The sequence below is a fragment of the Ipomoea nil genome, unplaced genomic scaffold, assembly GCF_001879475.1.
Source record: "Ipomoea nil cultivar Tokyo-kokei standard unplaced genomic scaffold, Asagao_1.1 scaffold1407, whole genome shotgun sequence".
Taxonomy (NCBI): domain Eukaryota; kingdom Viridiplantae; phylum Streptophyta; class Magnoliopsida; order Solanales; family Convolvulaceae; genus Ipomoea; species Ipomoea nil.
This window is the reverse complement of record NW_017617835.1, coordinates 4290050-4313433: the sequence shown is the minus strand read 5'-3', so window position 1 is coordinate 4313433 and position 23384 is coordinate 4290050. Positions and strand designations below refer to the sequence as shown.

Sequence of the window (23384 nt, the reverse complement as noted above, 5' to 3'; positions counted from 1 at the left end):
CGTGGCGGTCGCATCATCCATGGGCTCGACCTCCCCGACCGCCGCCTTCCACTTGATGAGGAAGTCGGTCAAGCTTTCCCCTTCGAGCTGCTTGGCCTTTTCGAGGTACATATAGGACTTCCTCACCACTTTGGAAGTAATGAACTTCTGTACAAACTTGATCGCCAGGGTCTCAAATTTGTCGATTGACCCCGGCTGCAGGGTTCGGAACCATTCTGCCGCCCGACCGGTCAGCGTTGAGTAGAAGGCCCTGCACATCACGGCGTCTGAAACGCCCTTCAACATCATATTGCTGAAGAAATCATTCACGTGAGCCTCAGGGTCTGTCCGACCGTCGTAACTCTTCTCTCCCGAGACCTTTAAGTCGAGCGGGTAAGGCTGAGCCATTACCGCTGCTGTGAAAGGCGTCTGGTGTAGGGTCGATCGGTCGGCCGGGGTGCTGTAGGATACGCACTCCTGAGCTGCGCAACTTCCGCCTGGAGGTTGTAGAGCAATCCTCGGGTTTCGTTGAGCTCGGCGGCTTGAGCGGCTTGGGCTGTATCCCGAGCGCGTCGCCGTCGGTGAGATCTCGACCCGCTATATCCGGATGAAGCCTCGTGGCTAGCTTCCTGCATTTGTACGTCTTCTTGCCCGCGATTCGGGTCTTGGGGTCCCAAACGCTGGCGCATCTCCGGTCGAAGACGATCAAAAGCTACCGCTCGGGCAACTTCTTCAGGGTCCTCTGCTTGAACGGCCTGAGCTGGTGCGTCCATCGCATCAGCACCCCCCGACCCCAACCGCGAATGAGCCGAGCGTCGAGCCCGGGATGTGGACTGACGCTGCGGCTCTACTTGTGCGGTCGGTTGTACTGGAGGGGCGGCGGCTGGAGCTGTATAGGCAGGCGTATATGGTGGATAACCAACCGGGGAAGTGTAGCACATCGGTTGGCCTGGCCAATACCCGTACGGTGGAGGTGGGACCGGGTACGGATACTGGGCGGGATACATCATCGGCTGCTGCTGGTATGGCAGACCGGGTGGTGGGTATCCCGGTTGTATGTAATTCACCGGCTGCTGGGCGGCCGGGTATGTATTCGACGGATGTGGTGGTGAGAGATTGAGGTTGAGGTCCATTGTCTGACCCTGCTGTTGGGTAGCGTAGTGGTCGGAGGAGCTCGCCGCATCCGCCTGGTCGTCGGCGAAGTTGTTGTGTGCCCACGGATACATGTCGATATGGTGATCGGGTGCTCGTCAAGACGTTGGTTTCTTGCACGGGTCCCCACGGACGGCGCCAAAATGATACTGCTAACTCTGTGTAAGCAATATAAAATAACACGAGACCAATTAAAGCAAGTAAAATCTTTATTGATCCCGGTAAAGGCCCTAAGTACAATCTACTTGGCTGTTCTGAGTACCGACTGACTGCGGTCGGGATTCTCTAACAACAACCTATCGATCGTCCAAAAGTCCCTTACACTGTAGCTACTGTGGGTATTTATAGCCGCTATGCCGGGGACAGGATTCCAGCCGTTCGGCATGTCCTCCACGTAGCCACCACGTGTCATCCTCCCGGGTGCCCTGCCTGTCGATGTAAAGAGCCGCCACGTGTCCGTCGTCAGCTCGTTCGCCAAAGGGCTACCGCTCGGTGGTCGACACCGCCGCTCGGGCAACTCCCGGTCGGTCTACGACCGAGTTCTTCTCGTGGAGCCCGACCTGTTACCTGCAAAGACAAGGAGAAAAGGACAAAGGCTTCTCGGTCGTGGTGAAGCTATGTCGGTCGGGATATTGCCTACCAATAATAATAATAATAATAATAATAATAATAATAATAAGGGCAATATAGTAATTTTTTATTTTTTTCTTTTCTAGTAGCCACCGAATTGGAAATCCTATGGAGATGTATGAATTTTGATTTCACAAAAGCAGAGAATTACAATTTCATCTAACCAAACAATGTAATTTTGATGAATGTTTAATTACATGGAAAAAGAATTTTAATTACACCCAATCAAACATCCCATTAGTGATGGCTATGCGCTGAGAGTATATTCCCTGTCCCCACGTTCCTACCTTGACTGCCCTATATCCATGTCCTTATTTCCATACCCTTCCATGTTGAAGAATATATATTTGAATTCATATTTTAAGAATAAGGTGAGAATGTTAAGCCAATTTATTTATCTCTATATAACTCTTTATCAGCTACGAAAAAGCACATTCAGATAACAGTTACAATTGAACAGATACTACAATGTAATAGAGTCAGTAACATTAAAAAAAAAAAAAAAGATAACAGTTGCAAATTTTATCATAAATTAAAATATATTTCTTTTTTTTTTGAAAATTACTGACTCTATTACATTGTAGTATCTGTTCATATACTTTCTCAACCTACTGAAACACAAAGAACCAATAACGCCTTCATTAAGGCTCAAACTCATAATCTTCCAAATAGAAATCCAACCCGGGTACCATTAAACCACATAGTCTTGGTAAATTAAAATATATTTGTTACTTGTGAATAATTTACATACTAAATCAATAAAATAGTGCAAGTTATATCATATACCTATTATGTTAAAGAAAAAGAAAAAGAAAAAAAAAAAAAAGATGCCGAACTCATAAAGTATAACTCTCACTACACGCTCTATTTAAACCGAATGCAAAAAAAAAAAAAAAAAAAAAACTTTGTTAAATGTGGTACCTCAAAAATAACTAATAAAATGGCATAAACTTTTAATCCAATGGATAAAGTTCCTTAGGGGAAATTGGTTTTTGTCATTTGTCTCTGCACATAAAACTCAATTTCCATATGATATCAGATGGCAACATTTCACTCCCATTTGGAGATCATGAAAAAAACAACAAAAAGGCCCTTAACAGCCTTCTACCATATTCTATTTACTGCTACAAACAAGCAAGCATTCCTATGCTGAGAAACAACTCATGCTGGCCAACATTTGACTGAACAAATCCTGGTCTGCAACTGTCTGGGACAATGAAACTGGAACCAGGCAGAGCCCTTTATTCCGCAGCCCGGCTTCATTTTCGTCCCTCGTTTTCTGCAGACACAACACAAGCAATTTCGTTAAGAAATCGGGCATTCAATGTCTGAAATGATGAACCATAATACTGACCTGATCTGAGTGGCCATGGGAGGCAATGCACAAGTTCTGCAGACAAAAACCAGGCAGGAAACTGGAAAAGTTAGCTTTGTTATGAGAGATTTAAACGAAACTATGATCGGTTTAAGTACTGTGAGTAATCTGAACCTGAATCTGATCTTGCAGAGCTTTAATGGAAATGCAAGCCTCTTGAAGAACAGAAGCTGTGTCAGTCTGCAATATAAGATTAAAACATTCGGTTTAATTATGTGCATAAATTAGTATATATGACTCGCGAAAATCATACAAAATTGGCAACCTTTCCATAAGGGGAAACCAGCTTTTGAAGAGCTGTGATCTTGTCAGTCAGCTTCTGGCTTCTCCTTGCAGGCACCTGCCATTTACAGAAGCCTTTCAGTTTATCCATTTTCAAGAATGAATGTCAGTTAGTAAACTTCTGAACATTCTGTGTTGAGCATATAACCATTAATGTGCAATCCAACTATTAGCTTAAGCTTTTAGTTGAGATAGAGTACATGCTTCAATTTGGTATCAGAGCATATAACCATTAATGTGCAATCCAACTATCAGCTTAGTCTTTTAGTTGAGATGGAGCACATGCTTCAATTTTCTGAACAACACAAATGCATACATACTCTTCCCCTTCGAATCCGAGGAGTGGTTTCCTCAGCCCTTTCTGCTACAGACTCAGCACTGTCGGGCGAAGAACGCTTTCTTGTCTTCTTGCCATGAAACAGCCCCTCTCGAGAAACATTTCCATAAGCGGGATCAAAACCGAGAGGGCATCCTAGTCTTTTCGCACCCATTGACGAGGGAGGTTCTGAAATTCAGACACATAAAATATAGTTAGGCAGCAGTAGGTAAGGTCTGATGATCTGCTGAGGATAAAATCATGGTCCAAATGGATTAATAAAACTCGAAAACGACAGGCTACCAGACTGATAGATGATTTGTGATTCAGAACAGAAAGCCAGCACCCCTCCAAGGTTGTCTTGATTAGTATACAAGTTTGAATCGATACAGAAGCCGTCGCCACTGAAGACGTTTCTGTTGACAAAAATTGCAGACTACTTATTAAACAATTGCCTCATCTCCATCATCAATCTTTATCTTAATACTTCTGTTCCTGTCTCAATTATTTGAAATTTTGACCAGTTTTTTTATTCGGTTTAGCAGAAAATGACAACAATAATCTAATCTTAAAACAAACACAAGTCAAGCATGGGCCATTTGTGTTTTTGTAATCATTAAGCCTTGCTGATTACCAGAAGTTAAGCCAAAGTACAAGACAGCTTGTACTACTGTAAAATGCTCTCAGGAATTAGTTTATATTCCCTTGCAGAATCAAACCCAGATTCCATTTCCACTCATTAAACTCCGAAAAAAAACAAAAAACAACATTAAACCATTATTTTAGGCAAACCGAAGAGTTGCAGGAAAGAAAACATCAAAACAGACTCACAATTCGCTTTCTATCTGTGAAGGGATATCGGAGAAACCTGCAGCCTCACTGCAGCCTGGAATGTTAAGAACATATACATAGCAGAATGTAAGAATGAGATTTTCCCACTTCAATAGTGGCTAACTTTTCAAGAACACATTACCAAAACTGTAAATCTGGGATGAAACTTGTGGCAGAATAGCATTCTTCATCTTTTTCAGATTCTAAATATGCCCGCAGAGAAATCTGTTTCACAAAATGATTCAAAAAAAAAATGCAGACATCATCATCTTGAAGAAATCAGAGAACACCCATGAATGCAAACAAGTCCTAAACAATTCCTAGGACACAAACAGCATATGATACGACAGCCAAAATGCAGAAAAAATTAAAAATCAAGATGGCAGTGATAGTTGCAGGAACAGATTAGTAGTGGCACAGTAACAGTCCTTAGTTTTTACAGGCAAGAAAGAGATACCTTGATGGTCCTATGATCCTATGGCTTCTGGAGATTCAAGATTTTGCTGATGATGATATATGAAGCACAAGTGTAACGACTGCAGGGAGATGCAAGGTTTCCAACTGCTCTCTTTGTTTGTTAAAGAAGTTGTGAAGTCACAGGTTTATTTAATGCAGGGAAGAAAACCAGACAGACAGACAGACAGACAGACATCCAGCCAAAAGAGAGCAAGGAAGAAAAGCCAAAAAAAAAAAAAAAGTTTTTTTTTTTTTTCTTTTTTGACAAAAAAAAGATTGTACTTCTACTATGTTCTTACTTCTCCCTATTCTTTTAATTTACAAAAAAGACTTGCAGTTACTATATGTGAACTCTAAATGAAGCTTACCTTGTAACTCTATTTGACAAAAGATCATAAAAAGATAAACTAGACTATCCAAAATTGACGGTTTGAAATCGAACAGCTCCGGAAGGGAGTCCAACTTCCTGACAAATTATACCATAGACCAGTGTCCACCTTACCTTATGGACCTTGGTTGGTCTATAGTATAATTTGTAACTATGGGCATGGTGGATTTTGTCCGGATTATGTATCAACTGTTAGTATTTTTTGTTAATAAATTATATATTTATTACAATTAACATGTACTTCTAGTTAACAAATTATGTATATATAATTAAACTGAATGACATAATATGTTAACTGCATGTACATAATACAGTAATTGTAATAAATATATTGTTTATTAACTAAAGACATAATATGTTAATTGTGTTAGGTACATAATTTATTAACGAATATGCTAACTGATGGTACATAATATGGACAATATCTACCATGCGCGTAGTTGCAAATTATACTGGGGACCATGGTCTATTAAGTATTTATTGAGTCTACATTATTTGTGTATTGAAAGTTCATTATTTCATAATATACCAAATAATGAACATTTAGTACTTCAATAATTACTCTTCAAAGGTAAACTTTTAGTGTATTCAAAATATATCTTTAGTATATTAAAAACGTACTTTATGTCAGTGGTTCATCTTATAAGATGAATCATGATCCATTATATAATGATTGACGCACAGTGGAACTTAATCTAAAATATAACAATTGGAACTTATTCCTCCCTATTCCAATTTATTACAACCTTAATTTGCTTATATATACGAGAGTATTAAACAAAATATCCTCAAACACGTTGACCCATTAGACTCCATTTTAAGGGACATGCACCTATGAACTAAATGTTTATACCAATTGTAAGGCAATGGGATTCTCTTTTGAGGGTGGGGACATAAACGTGACTTCTTTGTCTAAATTGGACAAATTATTTCATCCATTATAACGAGGATGACTATGTTATAACTTATAACCTCGAATCTAAATATGAACATACTTGACAATATAAAACCAATCGGGCACAAATATGTGCCGGTGACAATTAATTACAATTGCACTAATAATTTAAATATTGGCATGAATGTACTAAATATAAAATCAAACGTGTTAATTAATTTTTTAGGTAATTTAATTGTTATGTTTTCAGAGTAACACCAAACAAGCTAATTAATTTTTACAGTAAAGTTATACTTATCAAATATATTTCTTGAAAATATTTTTTTGAAAATTTAATTGATGTGAAATTAAAGTACCAAAAATTCTCTAACTGTTCTATTTTGTACTCGATGAATAAATTGAACTTTGACCCTCAACGGCCTCTTCAAAATTACCATATTTTTTTTTTCTTATTGAATAATCTTTAGAGGGGGAAAAAAAAAAAAGAACAAATGGTAATTGTTTGACTTGGTTGTGAATATATAATTATTAAAATTGAAGTCAATAAAAAAGTTAATGTTTGTTCTGTATCAATTGCCAGCATCTTGAGCTAGGCGATTCCCTAAAATACAATAGTAAGAAAACATGTATGTTTAACACATGTAATAACATGGGATTTGCTTCTAATTGTGTAATCATCAACCTACCTAACCATGATTTCTAACTAATGTCGTTTTTCATATATGTTCTCCCACATAAATTTTCAGCACCATAATTTAACCTCTTGATTAAGTAGTAATAAATATTTGGAGAGTTCATATAAATGTCGAGAGTAATAGAGATATATTTGTAATTTAATAAGGTTGTATAGCTTTTTTTTATTGGATGTAGAAGAAAGGGAGACACTGGCATAAACACTTAGTTATCAACAACTACAATGACTTGCTTGTCTCGAATGTTTGATCACGAGTTAGTCTTCCTCAAGAAAACGATAGAGATAGGTGGAGAAGATGGCATCTTAATGTGAAAAGTGTAAACCGTACCCCTTCTTTAATTTGATGGATGGGGAGGTTTGCTAGCGCGTCTGCCTTTAGTTCTCTTAAAACATGAACTATATATTTGGGACTCTAAGAGCATATCCATCTCACAATTACAAACTTATAGAATATTACTCACAATATCGGTATACATTTGTTGATCCCTCAAACACTTGATAGTTACCTCGAAATTGCATCTAATACTATTATTACATACTACCTGCAATCATTATCTAAGAGTGTGCGTTGGGTAAATGATGTTCACAACCACACAAAGAAGTAAACGTACCGCACAAAAAAAAAAAAAAAAAAAAAAGATCATATGCATGCAATGTAACGGACTTAACTAAGATAATGTTAGGAATAATCAAACTCGTGACATTCTAGTACGAAAATCATGCTACATTCGCATAACCACTCCTTAATAGGGTAAAGTTGTTGTTATTATTATGTTGAATTATATAGACTTTAATTTCAAAGACGTTTGTACTTTAGGTATTGTACGTATTATTTCATTGACTTTTAAGATTTTCTTTTTGCTGTTTTTGGGCTATGAATAATTAATTAAACCTAATGGCAATATAATAATATGAATTGAGAAATATATTTTATATATTTACATGAATATGTCAACTGATATTGTAAATGTTTATATTATATTCCTCTGACTTGGCAGCCTAGTCAACCAATTAGATCATTATCCAAATATTGTTTCAAAAAAAAAAGAAGAAAATTTTGTTTAAAAAAAATCATCCATAAGTACCGTGCAGGCCACCCTATATAATATTTACCATATGATCCTAAATATTTAGTTTTTTTTTTTTCTCTCACACTAAAATAAAAAATAAAAAATTATTTATCTTAATTACAATTCACGGTATCGTTTAAACTATGAGAAATTATAATATTTATGAGTCGAATATACTAAATAAAAAAAATAAAAATAATATAATACAAATGGCATACAAACACAGTCAAAAACTCAATAAAATGAAATTGACCTAACTAAAAATAAATGTCTAATAATATAAATTTTTGTTGTCACAATTGCACGTGAGTTTAGTGTGTATGAACTACAAATTTAACTTTAAAAAATGTTACATAAAAAGGGAGAACGATTATGAAGAGATTTTAAATTTGCAATGATAGAGTATTGTTAGGATATGTTTTATAGAGGGGTACAATGTATGCCTTCAAACAATTTGAGATCTTTAATTTATAAAATTTAACAAAAAATATTTCATTCAAATGTCAAAATAAAAACTTACAAAGCTTTTCATCTCCAACCAGTTAGACCAATGCCCTAATCCAACGTTAGTTTTTTCTTTTTTTTTTTTCTTTTTTTTTCTTTTTTTTTTTTTTTTTAAAAAAAGTTTAACTATTGTACAACAAGAAAACAAAGAGCAACTAACCAATCCTATTTTGGCTACACTTAGTATTGAATTTAACTATAAAGCTATGCGTATTGCGTATCAACTTAAGATTGGTATAACATTAAATATTATTTTTCAAATTTTTATATTTTATTCTAATATATTTATTACATCTCACATAAATTTATAGTAATTGAAGTATAATTCTCATACATGATAGTCATATGTTCAATTATTGTTAACACTTTCTATGCTGAACTCAGCTCCTTGCATAGAGTACTCTTACGTGGTTTTATTTGCAGATTATTATACAAACGAAGTTTACCTATCTAATGCGGTCATCAATTAATAAATGTGATTTTTCATGATAAAAAAGCAGTGATTCAACCCGAAAGTTATATATGATTGTTGTTGTTGTTTTTTTGTTTGTTTGTTTGTTTGTTTTTTTTTTTTAATTTGGTTTTCGTCTGTTGAATATGAAATAACTTTCTGAAATGACTTAAAGTATACAATTAAGTATATTTAATTAAAATCATACCGTCTATAATCTACTAATTATTGCACGAAAACTTTTTGAAATGACTTAAAATATACAATTAAGTATATTTAATTAAAATCATACCGTCTATAATCTACTAATTATTGCATGAGAAAACATTATGAAGTCATTTCCAATGTTGACCCATGAACCACTCGTTGCCAGCTTTCTCAAATAATAATAATAATAATAATAATAATAATAATAATAATAATAATAATAATAATAATAATAATAATAATAATAATAATAATAATAATAATAATAATATACTTTTTTAGTTTTGTTTCATTCAAATTAAAATGAAGCATTTTTTTTTAAGAGAGATGAACAGAGAATGTTGAACGAGGGTGTTATAGGAACATGGCGTGTTTTATTAATGACCATAATGATCAAATTAAAAGTAGACTATTACCATTAGAGAAAAACGACTTAAAATTTCACTATTCTAATTTTATTATAGCTAAACTCCACCATTAACTTTTCCATCCTTTTGTCATATGGGGTTTACGATAGAAAATGCAGAAACTTTGACCGGAAAACAACAATGTCATAAAGGGAGTGGCTACTGTTTTGATATGGCTGGATTGTGAGTAGCAGGATTAGAAGATTATATCAGTGTCGTGTTCGTGAACACTACCTTAAAAGCATTTGCGACTAGGGTATCGCATGCTCCCGACAGGACTCACAGATTCGCAGGACAAAACATGTTCAGATTAACTCAAGCAAAAAGATGGATTATGCGTGTGTTTGAGTGAAGTGGGAATGACGGGTTATATAGTACAAGCTATAACTGTCCATTCCTTACCAGTCACGGAGAAGTGCGACAAAGATGGAGAGAAAAAAGGGAGCAATACACACGTTCATATGTTATGATTGTAGCACGGACAAGGTGGTCAAATGATCCACAAAAAACAGGGGGTAAAAGAATAACGGGAGTGCAAATTCTAACCACACGCGTCAGGATCTCCCCTTATTCCCTCTATATAACACTTCAAGTCTTGTAAAAAGGGTTGAAGTATAAAAGGTAAGAAAAGATGAGTTAATACGTCAAGCGACAAGTAAATAGAGACAAACTCAATAAATGCCTCTTAAATGTTCCCAACATGAATTGCCATCATTTGTACTCTGTAGAGCCTTAGATGAAATGTTCACATTTCAATCAACCACTATTAACTAGAAAGACAATCAAATCATCCAATAGTGGAATGAAACCCAATGTCTATATGCATGACTTGTGTGAGTACCTTGCGGTGTGTTTGGTTCAAATATTGAAATGATAATCAAATACTTAAAGGGTTGTGAGTGGATTGAGTTCGAAAGGCCTCCTAACGACATTTTTGAGAATCTTATAAAAGTCCGGAGTACTTTAAAAGCTGGAAATTAATTCGGTCTTCAGGGTAGACCCTCATGAAAGCCCGGAGCACTACAATTGGATTGGACTAAGGTGACTGGATTGGATTATGAAGATCTATTTGGGCTAGTTCGAGCCATTATTTCATCACCGATCCCTCATTTAGTTATTAATGAAAAAGTTAATTTGTCATTTACAAATATTTGTCTATAAATTTAGTGTGAGAAATAGTTTCATATCCTTAAAAAAAATACTCTCTTTCTGTCAATGCGAGTTGTACTTTGTGCTTCAATTGTTGTGCACATCATTGAATCGGACTAAATTGCCCCGCCGCTATTGAAGAATTGATGGAAATCCCGATAGCTAACAGCATTCAGTTACTAAAAACGACGTGGTTTTTAGAGAAAGCGCGGCATTCTAGTTAAAACAAAAATTTACTTTTACCTCGCACTTAACGGCGTTATTCATTTATGGAGTTATGAATGTACAGTTATAGAATTATGAATGTACAATTATGAAATTATGAATGTAAGTTATGGAATTATGAATACAGAGCTCTGACATTATGAACATATAGTGATAAAATTATGAACATAGAGCTTCAAAAATTATGAATGTACAGTTAGGGAATTATGAATGTACAGTTATAGAATTATGAACACAGAGCTCTGACATTATGAACTTACAATATGAACATATAGTGATGAAATTATGAACATAGAGCTCTAAAATTGTGAACATAGAGCTTCGAAAATTATGAATTTACAGTTATTGAATTATGAATGTACAGTTACAGAATTATGAATGTACAGTTATTGAAGTATGAATGTACAGTTATGAAATTATGAACACAGAGCTCTGACATTATGAACTTACAATTATGAACATATAGTGATAAAATTATGAACATATACTCCTATAACGAAGCAGTCTGAAATTTTTTTTAAAAAGTGGAAGATAATGGTGCCACTAACAGCATCGTTACCGTGTCTATAATACATGTTGGACACGGATCCATAGCATAACGATTGCTCAACACTTCAACGACAATTTATATCCTACACCACGGCGCGCGTTGCACTATGCGCCCAGATGCAAAACGACGTCGTTTTAATTTTTTTTTTTTTTGAAATTTCCCGCCCCAGTGAATGGCAGTAGTTTTTTCTTAAAAAAAAAAAACCCGCTGTTCAAGGATGTACATAATATTATACTAGAATACACATAATGTTATACATGAATGTACATAATTATATAACAAAATATACATACTCTTTTTAAAAGATAATACACATAATCTAACATAATACATAATAAACATAAACTTTTAACATAATACACATCAACTCTTAACATAATACACACAAATTTTCTGATTCGGATGTACATAATTGTATAAAAAGAATGTACATAATTGTATAAAAAATATACATAACTGTATGAACCAATACACATAACGTTGTGAACAAATACACATAATCTCAGTAACTTCCTACCGCGCCTCCCAACACTACTCCAAAACGACGTCGTTTTGGGAGGCGCGCGGCGCACAGTGCTATGTGCGCCGTGGTGTAGGATATAACGATTGCACTTCAACAGGCTAGTAGAAAACAGATCCATTATACAAACTCTTAATAGATCCAATACAAATATTGTTGCAGCCCCTTCGTTAATCGACCCAAACGGCCCATACGCACACAAAACCCTAACCCCCGCATACTTCCATGTCTCCTTTATATTTCTTCCGCAATAGCAGAAGCACACTCTTCATCAGCTGCGCATCTCATCGTCTCCGGAGCAATCGCGGATCGCCGTCGCCGTCGCAGCAGAGCGTCGTTGCCATCCGTGACTGCCTCCTCCGTCTGTGACTGGTAATTCATTTCTGTTATTTATTTTTTATTTTTTTTTTGAAGTAAATTTTTTGTTTTTCTATAAACTAGATTGAAGTTTGGACATAGTATACAACTCCTAAAAACAAGTCTATAAAACTTTCATTAGTGTTCAGTAATAAGAAGACAATAGAATGGTGGACTAGGGAAGGGAGAGAGAGGAGAAAGAGGAGAAAGGCGAAAAGGAAAAGAATTAATAAAGTAAAAGCTTTTTACTAAATAGAGAAGCTAACTTAAGAATGAGTTTCCTTCCCCATTATAATGAAGCTAACTTATCCCATTTTCTATCAAGATTCTAATAGAGAAGCTTATGATGGAAAACTGGAAATCATCAGCATATAAAATAAATAAGTAAGACAGTATATCAAAGTTCAGTAACAGTAAAATGAAATTATAGAATCCTAAATTTATCTTAGGTGAAACTATCCTATTCTAAACTTTATTACATTTGATTCTGTTGTTTGTTTCTTTTGACTTAAGTAGTGATGAGTATTCTGATTAGTTGTTACGGTACATGCAAATTACAGAGTTGTTTATGCAAATTACAACTCTGCCCATTTTCACCCAAGTTAGAGTCGAGGAGTGGCACGAAATTCAGTATTTACTAGTGTTTATTTATTTAAATGTGTTGTCTTTGCTTATATAGGGAACTTTTTTGATTTCATTTTCCTTTTATTATACATTACTTTGAAAATCATGATAATATATGTGAATGTAAATATATAGGCATCTATAAATGAGTAATATGGATAGAAGTTGGATGTATCAAAGACGAACTCAACGCGGTGATCCTATAAGCTTCCGGTTATCCTATTTTTCATGTTGCAAAATGAAAACTCATTTTGATTGATACGAATACATGTTGAAACCTTTCTAGGCTTTAAATAGTATACCATATTCATTTATAATTTTGAATTGCTTTTTCTGCTATGATGTGTTGAGTGTATTTGTATCTATGGTCGGTTTCTGCATCTATAGTGTTTATGCGTGCATGTTTGCACCTTTTACCTAGGAATGCGTTTTATAGCTTTATTTAGATTGTTTATGAATATGGCGTTTTCGAGTAGCATAAAGGTTTTTTCTGCCCTAATATATTTATTGCCTATTTTCCTCTATGCTGAATTCCTTTAATGGATCATTCTGAGAGCTAAAATGACTTGTGTAATGGTTTGAGGTGTGTTTGTTCGTGGAGTTATTCTTGCTAGTTGCTACATGCCTTGACATACGTCTATAATGATTAATTCCTAATTCCTAACTGCTTGATTATACTTTAATACAGATTATTGCTAAAAATGGTTAGAGTTAGTGTGTTGAATGATGCTCTCAAGAGCATGTACAATGCTGAGAAGAGGGGAAAGCGCCAGGTCATGATTAGGCCTTCTTCAAAAGTGATCATCAAGTTTCTCATTGTGATGCAAAAGCATGGTATGTCTAATGCTTGTGTGGGTTATTATTATTTTCATTTTTTTTGACATTTTATGTGCTTAGTCTATAATGCCTTGCAGGATATATTGGGGAATTCGAATTTGTTGATGATCATAGGTCTGGCAAAATCGTAGTTGAGCTCAATGGAAGGCTGAACAAGTGTGGTGTGATTAGTCCTCGGTTTGATATTGGTGTCAAGGATATCGAAGGATGGACTGCAAGGTTGCTTCCGTCAAGACAGGTATACTTCCGCAGCTGTCATATATTTATATTTCATTGAAATGTACCTATTGGTCACCAGTTTTTCCTCACGGAAAACACTTGAGGGACAGTAAAAAATAATTTCCATCCAATCACATGTATTTAGGTTATCCTGTCCATGAAGTTCATTTTCTTTTCTACTTTATCACTCGTATTCTATAACTTGTAACATTATAGCCTAGTGTGACAAGTCAACAATGATTTGAGGCAAGCCTTTTAATGCTCGCAAGACTCAAGTTTAGCACTTGTCACATAATAAAGCTCTTTTTGTTGATGTCAGCAGTTGAGGCACTCATGTAAATGAGAGACTCCTGCTTGTCCAAAGGGGGCAATCTCATATCCTGTCGCCTTGGGGAGCTGTCTCAGCTATTACCTCTTGGGACTGGCCATGAGAAGTACATATCTAATGAAATTTATTCCTTCTAAATTCCTCTGCCCATGAGTTATCATCACCTGTATGTTTTCTTACATTTTGTTTTCTCCCTTTAAAATTTCATCTGTTTTAACTTGCAGTTCGGCTATATTGTGCTTACTACTTCTGCCGGAATCATGGACCATGAGGAAGCAAGGCGCAAGAATGTTGGAGGAAAAGTCCTTGGTTTCTTTTATTAGACTTGTTTTGTTGTGTTCGATTTGGATTTTATATTACTCAAAAGTGTACCCAGATTTTGTTGCCCTTACTGTTTTTTTGGAACAATGTTGTTCTTGCTGACTAATATGTTTAGCAGATAGTACTAGACAAGTACATCGGTTTGTGTTGATTGTTGAATCACATTTTACTTTTTACCCCTTCTTAGTTCTTACTCATTGCAGACCTTTTATTTGGTCTATTTCACCAAATTTGACCCGATATTAATATTAAAAATAATGAAAATGATGTTTTCTACTAAAATTACTACACATACAATGAAAAGGCAGTACAAATGTCGTGTTAATATATATATATATATATATATATATGTGAGATGTGTGCCAAACATCTTGTGCTCAGATGGTACCCGGGGTTGGACTCCTATATGAGAGATTGTGAGTTTGAGCCTCCGTGAATAGATACTACATTGTAATAGAAAAAAAAAATCGGTCTGTATCAATTTTAAAAAATACAGAGTTATTATAGAACTATTCATTTCTCTTAGTGAAGCAGAAGGTAGAAATAATGAAAAAAATTATTTTTAATAGTCATTGTCCCTTAACTCCTTAAGCTCAGTGAGTTATTGTTATTCTGAATATTTTCTTATTTTATTATTAATTAATTAATTAATAATAGTATTCACTAATTAATTAATTAATAAAATATAAAATTTAAAACATAGATACTTAACAAAATTATTTTTCCAATAGTCCACCTTTTTAATATAATCAATAATAAAAGTAGAAAAAAAAGGTTGTATCAATAAATGGAGTGGAAGAATAAAAATATACGTTTAAATACATTAATTAAAAAAATTATATGAAATTAAGATGCGCATTGACACGTATTGAAGACAGAGCGTTAATCCTTGATTCCTTGGTAGCCTGCGCAGTGCGGACCACCACACCCAGGTAAACCACCTCTCTAACCGGCAATATCTTTTATGGACGCCTTCATTTCTATGCATTTGTTGAATCTGTTGTTCAAATCGAACTCATTTTATGGCTTTTTACCTCTGATTCCGTAACACGGAGCCTCTCATTGTGATAATCATTGCTGATGCTATGCGCTGCGGTGTTGCAGACACGAATTGCTAGGGTTTTGCATTGTTGATTATATATATCGTAGAAAGAGAGGATGGCGGCTCCAGCTAGGGCTAGGGCGGATTATGATTTTCTTATAAAACTGCTTCTCATTGGCGATAGCGGTTTGTTTTCTTCTTCCGTTCACATTTCTTATATATATTTCATAATGTGAAATGAAATTGCAGTTACGTCTTTGAATCTGATGATAATCGCTGGTTGTTTTATGGCATTCGTCCTGTGCCGTCAATAGCGAATCGATTATTTGATATGTCTGAGCTAATTTATTGTCGGCAATGGTGTTTTTTCGGATTATGTATTACAATGACGCGCCTAATTCTGATAGGATAAGTCTGTGTGCCTGTATTTAAAATGTAGGTTATGTATTTTGTAAAACTTCTATTTTCCTAGAATCTTATGTGTTTTTTTCCCCCTTTTGTGCTAGCTCCCATTAGTGACCCAATGCTATTGAGTTTTGTGTCAGAAATAGTGTAAATATGTAAATGCCCAAGATGATCATGTTTAGCTAGTTGCTCCTGATTTGAGTGGTTGATTAGATAAGGAAGGAGTTCATCTGATATGCTAAATTGCTAATGTGTGGCATATTATCTGGATGTGTTTGAAGGTGTGGGGAAGAGTTGTTTGCTTCTGCGGTTCTCAGATGGTTCCTTCACAACAAGTTTCATTACCACAATTGGGTATGTCTTTACCATTTTCCTTTGGAATGGTCATTAGAATATGAGAGGTTTAGTACTTGAACATGTGAAACTTTTGGTAGCTATAATATGATGCTTGCGCATTTTTTAAGTGATTCACATTTCGTATTGGGGTAAAGGATACTTCTTATTGTTTGTGGAGTTGAGTTGATTTGGAATTAACTCATGCACCACTATTGGCAACATAGAGGAACTTAATTTAAAAATAACTTTGAATGAATGTTTTTATATGTGATTAGAATTAGGTCTTCTATTCCTAATTTCAGAATTAAATTCTCTTTGATGATTTGCTCTCCTTTTTTATTTTTATTTTATTGGTTTATCCTTACATGTCTTTCCCTTCTCTCTTTATAGTATTGACTTTAAGATAAGAACAATTGAACTTGATGGAAAGCGCATCAAGTTGCAAATTTGGGATACTGCTGGTCAAGAGCGGTTCAGGACTATCACTACAGGTACATGGATTGGCTTCATTCTATAAAATTAACCAAGTTTAATTTAACATTCTTCTTCTTATGTAGTTTTCAGCATATGGGTGGAAGGGATTAAATATGCAATTTCCATTAATTGTTTTTCATTGAAATTGGACTCTTTAACTGCTGCTCCAAGGGGCCAAGGGATGTAGCTATTTTAGCATGAATCTTGTAGATCTTGATGTTGAACTTGTGACTCTTATCTTTGTCTATTCCATAAGGAGCCACTGTCTTCACAGGCATGCTCTTCCGTCCAGCCTATCCACCTCGGCAAGTTTGTATCTCATAAACTCAGTGAACGAACATGATTTTTTTAAGTCTAATTTATGATGTTTAGCTTAAATTTGCTTTGTTTTATGGCAGCATATTATCGAGGAGCCATGGGTATTCTGCTAGTGTATGATGTCACAGATGAATCATCTTTCAACAGTATTTTCTATCACTACCATCTTCTATTCTCTTATTTTCATTTCAAACTTGTAACCTGGATTTACTGCTTCACCATCTTCATGCCAACACTGTTTTTTAAAAAAATCTTTAATTGGTATTTTCAGACATCAGGAACTGGATCCGCAACATAGAGCAACATGCTTCTGATAATGTCAACAAGGTTTTGGTTGGGAACAAGGCTGATATGGATGAAAGCAAAAGGGTAGGTGATTGTAATAACAGATATAAGGCCTCATGAAAACCTTTATTCAGAATCTGGTTAAATTGTAGATTTGTCACTACTGCTTTAAAATACACTAATTCCAATTAAACATGTGCATTTCCTTGTATAAACTGTGTTGGAAACAAACCATTGCTCAAGTTTTGCTACTTGATTAGCATTTTCGTATTAATGCATAAGTGAATGAAAACACTGATACACTCTTTCATCATATTAGGCTGTGCCAACCTCTAAGGGTCAAGCTCTTGCTGATGAGTATGGGATCAAGTTCTTTGAAACTGTAAGTTCAATCCATCTAATCTACTGAACATAAGTTCAATTTGAGTTAGTTCTTTTTGTAGCCTTTAGATGTAAATTGCTGCAGAGTGCAAAAACAAACATGAATGTGGAGGAGGTTTTCTTTTCAATTGCAAGAGATATTAAGCACAGGCTCTCTGAATCTGATAACAAGGCTGAGGTACATTATCTTTTCCACTATTTTCTACTTTCTCATTGAAATGAGAGAGAGAACTCTTAAGCATTCTACAATGTTCGGTTATTACTTCTATAATCTAAAAGTGACGCCATAAACTTGGTGGTTGCAGCCGCAGGCAATCAAGATTAACCAAGGAGACCAGGGAGCTGCCGGCCAGCCAGCAGCAAAGTCAGCTTGCTGTGCCTAATCATATGAGGCCATTCAGATGGGTAGTTCTAGCGCTTGGCTTATAAATTGATTGCGATGAAATCTGGCTGTCCATGCTTAAGCGCCCTTCCATTCTTTTACCATTTTATGTGTGGAGATTGTTGTGTCAATTATGTTGTCTGACTGTTTTGCTCATTTCCTAGCTGCCCTTGCTTTTATCATTGGCATTATCCATTGTTTTTATGTAGAAAGAACAAAGAACATGTAATTCCAACAATACAATATTTACTTCTTGTGTGTAAGATAACATGTTTACGAATTTGGTGCTCTTATATCTGTAAATAAATTTTCCAGTGTTTTGAGTTACGTTCAAACACTTTTTTTCTTGTTCCTAAGATAGGCTCAAATTTTCATTGGCTAGCTGCCTGAGCCTTAATTTGCCTCATGCAGTGGTTGACGAGTCTAGAATTTTTTTTTTTTTTTTTTTGAATTAATATTAATGAAAATAAATATATCTCAATTCTCACATGGACGGGATACTTTTTCTAGTTAAACAGCATTGTCAAATAATCAAATACTCCCCCTGTCCCATTTTAATTGACTTACTTTCCTTTTTATTTTGTGTTGTCCTCTTTTTAAAATTGAAGATCATCATCATTCTATGTTTTCTAAATTACCCTTATGACTTTTGTTTTTTTTTTTATTGCTTTTATTTCCAGAAGTGAGAAAAGTGATGGGCATAATTGGAAAACACATAGTATTTACTTTAATTCTTTAAAAAGTGTGCAAAAACCAAACGAGACAACCAATTCGAGATGGATGGAGTATTCATCAAACCGAGAAGTTATTATAATATATTGTAAAACTCTCCATTAGTTTAAATATTTGTCTCAAAACTAAGAAAAGATTTGGTGTACCAAATACATGCTTCTAGAAAGTATAGCCGTGTTTCATTGGACGTTATTCTACTTATTCCCTTTCAATTTCTATGTATACCAAACATTGCAATTGAAATTCGCAGTAATTTTATTCCTGTAAATTTTCATTTTATTCTCAGTAATTCATTTCCCATGTAATTCTCTCCTCCAACCAAATACTATACCCGTGAGGAGCTTCAACGAGCTTGGGAGCAAGATCCAAATAGTGTTGATGAGTCATAGGACAACTTCTTCAGAAACTTTGTTGGTCAGGCTTCTGCATCCGCGGGGGTTTCTGGGCAAACGATTCAAGAAAGGTATGCGGTTGCTGTTGCTTGCAAGAGCTTACCAGGTTAATGGTCACATGAAAGCTAAATTGGACCCATTGAATTTGGAGGAGCGGCAAATACCAGATGATTTAGACCTTGCTTCTTATGGATTCACCGAAGCTGATCTTGATCGAGAATTCTTCCTTGGTGTTTGGATGATATGATGTCTGGTTTCTTGTCTGAGAACCGCCCGGTGCAAAATTCAACTATCCATTCTGAAGGAAGTTGGATCAAAATTCATCACAGATTCTGCTCAAATATTTTATTCAGAATCAACCCTTCAATCATTCATCTAGTGACTAGTGATGCTTGCTTGCATCTGCAAAATTTTGTCCTCCTTCTTGACATCATTGATGCTGATTTTTTTGTTTTTAAATTTTTGGGATAATAATTAGGTTTTGTTGTTGCGTTCGTACTGCTAATGATTGATGCATGCAAGTTGACAAATAAAGTTTTGTAGTTTTAGTTTGCGCCAACAGAATCAACTTTACTGCTCATAAGCTGTGATACACACAAACTTTAACACCACATTTTGAGATTGTTTCCTTAATATTTATGTATATTAAAAGAAAATATATATTTACAAATACACATAATTGTATATTTCTCTTGCGTTTTCTTCTTCTTATAAGTAGGGCGATGATTTTGATCGAGATACGAGTATTCGGGCTCTATGAGTTAGCCTTTCCCTCCTATACATTATTCTAAAAGGCTGAACCCAACCCTAAGGGCCCCCACACCCCGGCCCGACAGAGCATTTGGGAAGATGTAAATCATGGTGACTCAACTAATCATGAATTATAGAGACTAGACCGGTGCTCACTGCGCACAAGAAGCCCCCTCACTTTGAGAGATTGCTCCCACACTGCGGCTGGTAAGACTCGATCCCTGGTCATTCTTCCAAAGTTTCCCTCCTATACATATATACATGTTTGTATGTCTTTTTTGTTTTGTTTTTTTTGTTTTGCTTTTGTTTTTTTAAAGTTTTAGGTATTTTTCTGTTTTGTTTTCGTGTTAAGTGCTAACTTGCTCATAACTGCAACGATAATTTTGATATGATCTCATCCTCGTTTGAGCTTTATGAGTCAATCTTGGAGGGTGAAGTTTCATAGTGAAATTTAAAGGCATTATTCATTAAGTAATTTAACTTAGGGAAATTGTATTTTTAGTCCCTAAGTTATAACCAAGTTCCGACTCATTCCTTAAGTTATGGTCGTTTTCGAGTTTAGTCCCTCAGTTATGAATAAAGTGGCGAGTTTGGTCCCTAGCGTTAATATTCTATCTATAGCTAATGGAAAACTTAAAAATAATTTAATAATAGAGGGGTAAAATAGAAATTTCAAATTATAATCATCTTTTTATGTTGAAACTCGTTGTGCAACAGTCATTTTTTTCTTCTTATTATACCTATAATTGAAGGTTTTTTTCTTCCCCAAGCTCTGAAATCTCCCACTTCCGTTAGATATAAGAAGAAAATAATGACGGTTGCGCAATGAGTTTTAACATAAGAAGAGGATTATAATTTGAAATTCCTTTTTTAACCCTCTATTATTAAGTTATTTTTAAGTTTTCTGTTAGCTACAGACAGAATATTAATGCTAGGGACCAAACTCACCACTTTGCTCATAACTGAGGGATTAAACTCGAATACTGCCATAACTTAGGGACTGAGTCGAAACTTAGTTATAACTCAGGGACTAAAGATGCAATTTTCCCTTTAACTTATTATGTGTCTCATATTTTAACTTGGCATGTAACACAAATTAGATTAACAATTAGAACTCAAGGAAACAAGGCAAAATCCAATGTAACAAGGTTATCCATTCTTGGACCATGAACAAAGGACAATCGGTACGAGTAGGGTTCTTGTTGACATAAAACTACATAGAAATACAAATATGATTTCAGAATGCGAAAATAACTCATGACAACCTGTTTCAGACTCAATTATCAACCATTTGAATCTATCCTATCAGACTTTAGAGAATTTGGTACTAATATTATCTGACTCATTGCCATCTCGGATATGAATAGGCTTACCTTTATTCCATGGCCACCTCCTATAAGTTGAAACGTCACGTATAGTGGAGGAGTGGGAATGCGCAGTGGAGTCCATTTTTAGTACTCCTTTTTCTGTAGTTGTAAGTGCCTGATGGTTTGTTATCATTCTCTTTCCTTTTGGTATCACCCTATCCAATTATGTTGAGAGGCTTAGTTATACGCAACTACAAACTAAGATTCTAAAGTAGTACCGAGTATATTCTAAGACTCAATTTTCACATCTGGGTGAAAGTCAAAGACTATCAGGTCGATGGTAAAACAGTTTAGGTTGTCTATAACTGTCTGACTTAAATTAAGAAGATCAATAAACAGCTGTCACGGGAACCAAATTAAATATCTGATCTAACCAACTTGACTGGGATTACTCCTACCATTTTCATATCATTGTTATCATATATAGTTAAATTGCTTAAGCAAGACATAGTGGGTCTAAAGTCCAACAATTAAGCTAGCTATTTATTGGTACCGATTATAACTTGAAAAAATGACGTAAAAACTTAAGACCCTTATAAATAATCATTATATTATCATAAATCATCTTCAATCGTAACATCAATATTCATCTTATGATTCAAATTTATCAAAAAAAAAAAAAAAGTTGCACACTTATTTTTTCTTCATTTGTATTGTTTTCAATTCTGCTTTAATTTCAATGAGGTTTTTGTTCAACAAGGTCCGACATTCTGAAATCAGCAATGAATTATTGGATTGTGCTTCTTATCCTTTGTGCTGGTCTGGATCATATATGTAGGTGGCTCTACCAAAATTAACTCGATCCCACAAACTACTTTTGCTTAGCATCTTTGCTTTCTATCTATTATTTGGCATATATGATATATACAACTTTTGGGTGGATTATCCTAGGAGTTTAGAAGGAAATAATTTTAGACTAAACTAAGGGTGTCTTTGGAAATTCAGAGGAAATAATTTTTTGAGTTTTCAATGATTTGATGTGTCTGAAAAATTAAGTCAACGAAAATCATTTGTTGTTGACTTGGAAAAATATGATTGTTTTGGAGGAAAATGACTTCTGCCAAAATTTGAATTGATGGAAGTTATTTTCCACAGACCAAAAAATGATTTTCGACCACAATCGTTTCGACAACAATCACAACCTTGATTTCCGGCATAGGTCTGGTTTACGCACGGAAACCATATGTTTTTTTTAAATAAAATAAATAACATTATTTTTAATATTATTACACATTTTTTAATATTCTAAATAAAACAATAGGGTTGTGTGCTTAATGTGAGTAGTTGTCAAAACTTAAGGTGCGTGAGTTTTGTGCTTAATGTGAGTAGTTGTTGAAACTTAAGGTGCGTGGTTTTCCTTCTTAAAGTGCGTAATTTGTATGCTTCAGGTGCGTCAGTTGTGTGAAACTTGTGAGCCATTTTAAAACCTTAGGCGCATGTTTTGTGTTCTTAAGGTGCTTTGTTGTATGTGTGTATACGGTGCGTGGTTTGTGTCGTATTTAAGGTGAATGGTTTGTGTCGTTTTGTTTGTGTGCTGCGTGATTTGTATACTTAAGGTGCGTCATTTTAATGCTTTAAGGTACGCCAATCGCACGAGAAACCTATACCCGCACCTGAACCTTTCCCTATATATATATATACACACACAACACACAATTCATTATTGAAAAGAAAAAATAGAAGGAGGTAGAATATGTAGGGTTGATTGGATTAATGGCCTGATGAGAGAGTCCACTTAATTCGTGGCTGGCCT

The 23384-nt window shown here is 35.0% G+C and overlaps 4 protein-coding genes across 5 annotated transcripts; 2 read left to right on the top strand and 2 right to left on the bottom strand.

The window, feature by feature from the left end:
• Positions 1–2676: 2676 nt before the first annotated feature.
• Positions 2677–3772, bottom strand: LOC109186730 (transcription factor bHLH112-like). The gene is made up of 5 exons (XM_019336843.1): positions 3733–3772; positions 3402–3546; positions 3251–3316; positions 3116–3151; positions 2677–3040 (listed from the first exon to the last, which is right to left on the bottom strand). The coding sequence occupies exons 2-5, from the start codon at positions 3507–3509 to the stop codon at positions 2906–2908; spliced, it is 345 nt and encodes a 114-aa protein (XP_019192388.1). The 5' UTR covers positions 3510–3546; positions 3733–3772; the 3' UTR covers positions 2677–2905.
• On the bottom strand, positions 3525–5253 carry LOC109186254. The gene is made up of 6 exons (XM_019336180.1): positions 5023–5253; positions 4708–4790; positions 4566–4620; positions 4038–4150; positions 3739–3923; positions 3525–3548 (listed from the first exon to the last, which is right to left on the bottom strand). Exons 2-6 carry the CDS (start codon positions 4754–4756, stop codon positions 3525–3527), a joined length of 426 nt encoding a protein of 141 aa, XP_019191725.1. The 5' UTR covers positions 4757–4790; positions 5023–5253.
• A 7072-nt stretch (positions 5254–12325) lies between these two features.
• LOC109186729 (40S ribosomal protein S15a-1) lies at positions 12326–14947 on the top strand. The gene is made up of 4 exons (XM_019336842.1): positions 12326–12453; positions 13751–13896; positions 13977–14137; positions 14671–14947. The coding sequence occupies exons 2-4, from the start codon at positions 13764–13766 to the stop codon at positions 14767–14769; spliced, it is 393 nt and encodes a 130-aa protein (XP_019192387.1). The 5' UTR covers positions 12326–12453; positions 13751–13763; the 3' UTR covers positions 14770–14947.
• Positions 14948–15619: 672 nt separating this feature from the next.
• On the top strand, positions 15620–18717 carry LOC109186727 (ras-related protein RABE1c-like). 2 transcript variants are annotated; one of them, XM_019336839.1, is made up of 9 exons: positions 15620–15697; positions 15869–15995; positions 16496–16568; positions 16941–17041; positions 17423–17488; positions 17614–17711; positions 17947–18009; positions 18094–18186; positions 18314–18717. In XM_019336839.1, the coding sequence occupies exons 2-9, from the start codon at positions 15926–15928 to the stop codon at positions 18389–18391; spliced, it is 642 nt and encodes a 213-aa protein (XP_019192384.1). In that variant the 5' UTR covers positions 15620–15697; positions 15869–15925; the 3' UTR covers positions 18392–18717. The 2 variants fall into 2 exon arrangements, with proteins under 2 accessions (XP_019192384.1, XP_019192385.1); XM_019336840.1 differs by having other exon boundaries at positions 15645–15699; positions 15872–15995.
• The last annotated feature ends 4667 nt before the right edge of the window (positions 18718–23384 follow it).

Excerpts from the sequence above, each read along its gene's own strand:
- LOC109186730 (XM_019336843.1), bottom strand. The coding sequence starts at position 3,509 with ATGGATAAACTGAAAGGCTTCTGTAAATGGCAGGTGCCTGCAAGGAGA. Across the intron at positions 3,317-3,401 it reads TGGTTTCCCCTTATGGAAAG|ACTGACACAGCTTCTGTTCT; the intron begins GTTGCCAATTTT and ends CTTATATTGCAG. Across the intron at positions 3,152-3,250 it reads CTCTGCAAGATCAGATTCAG|AACTTGTGCATTGCCTCCCA; the intron begins GTTCAGATTACT and ends TTTTGTCTGCAG.
- LOC109186254 (XM_019336180.1), bottom strand. The coding sequence starts at position 4,756 with ATGAAGAATGCTATTCTGCCACAAGTTTCATCCCAGATTTACAGTTTT. Across the intron at positions 4,151-4,565 it reads TCACAGATAGAAAGCGAATT|AAACGTCTTCAGTGGCGACG; the intron begins GTGAGTCTGTTT and ends TTTTGTCAACAG. Across the intron at positions 3,924-4,037 it reads ACAAATCATCTATCAGTCTG|AACCTCCCTCGTCAATGGGT; the intron begins GTAGCCTGTCGT and ends TCTGAATTTCAG.
- LOC109186729 (XM_019336842.1), top strand. The coding sequence starts at position 13,764 with ATGGTTAGAGTTAGTGTGTTGAATGATGCTCTCAAGAGCATGTACAAT. Across the intron at positions 13,897-13,976 it reads CATTGTGATGCAAAAGCATG|GATATATTGGGGAATTCGAA; the intron begins GTATGTCTAATG and ends AATGCCTTGCAG. Across the intron at positions 14,138-14,670 it reads GGTTGCTTCCGTCAAGACAG|TTCGGCTATATTGTGCTTAC; the intron begins GTATACTTCCGC and ends TTTAACTTGCAG.
- LOC109186727 (XM_019336839.1), top strand. The coding sequence starts at position 15,926 with ATGGCGGCTCCAGCTAGGGCTAGGGCGGATTATGATTTTCTTATAAAA. Across the intron at positions 15,996-16,495 it reads GCTTCTCATTGGCGATAGCG|GTGTGGGGAAGAGTTGTTTG; the intron begins GTTTGTTTTCTT and ends ATGTGTTTGAAG. Across the intron at positions 17,489-17,613 it reads AGATGAATCATCTTTCAACA|ACATCAGGAACTGGATCCGC; the intron begins GTATTTTCTATC and ends TGGTATTTTCAG.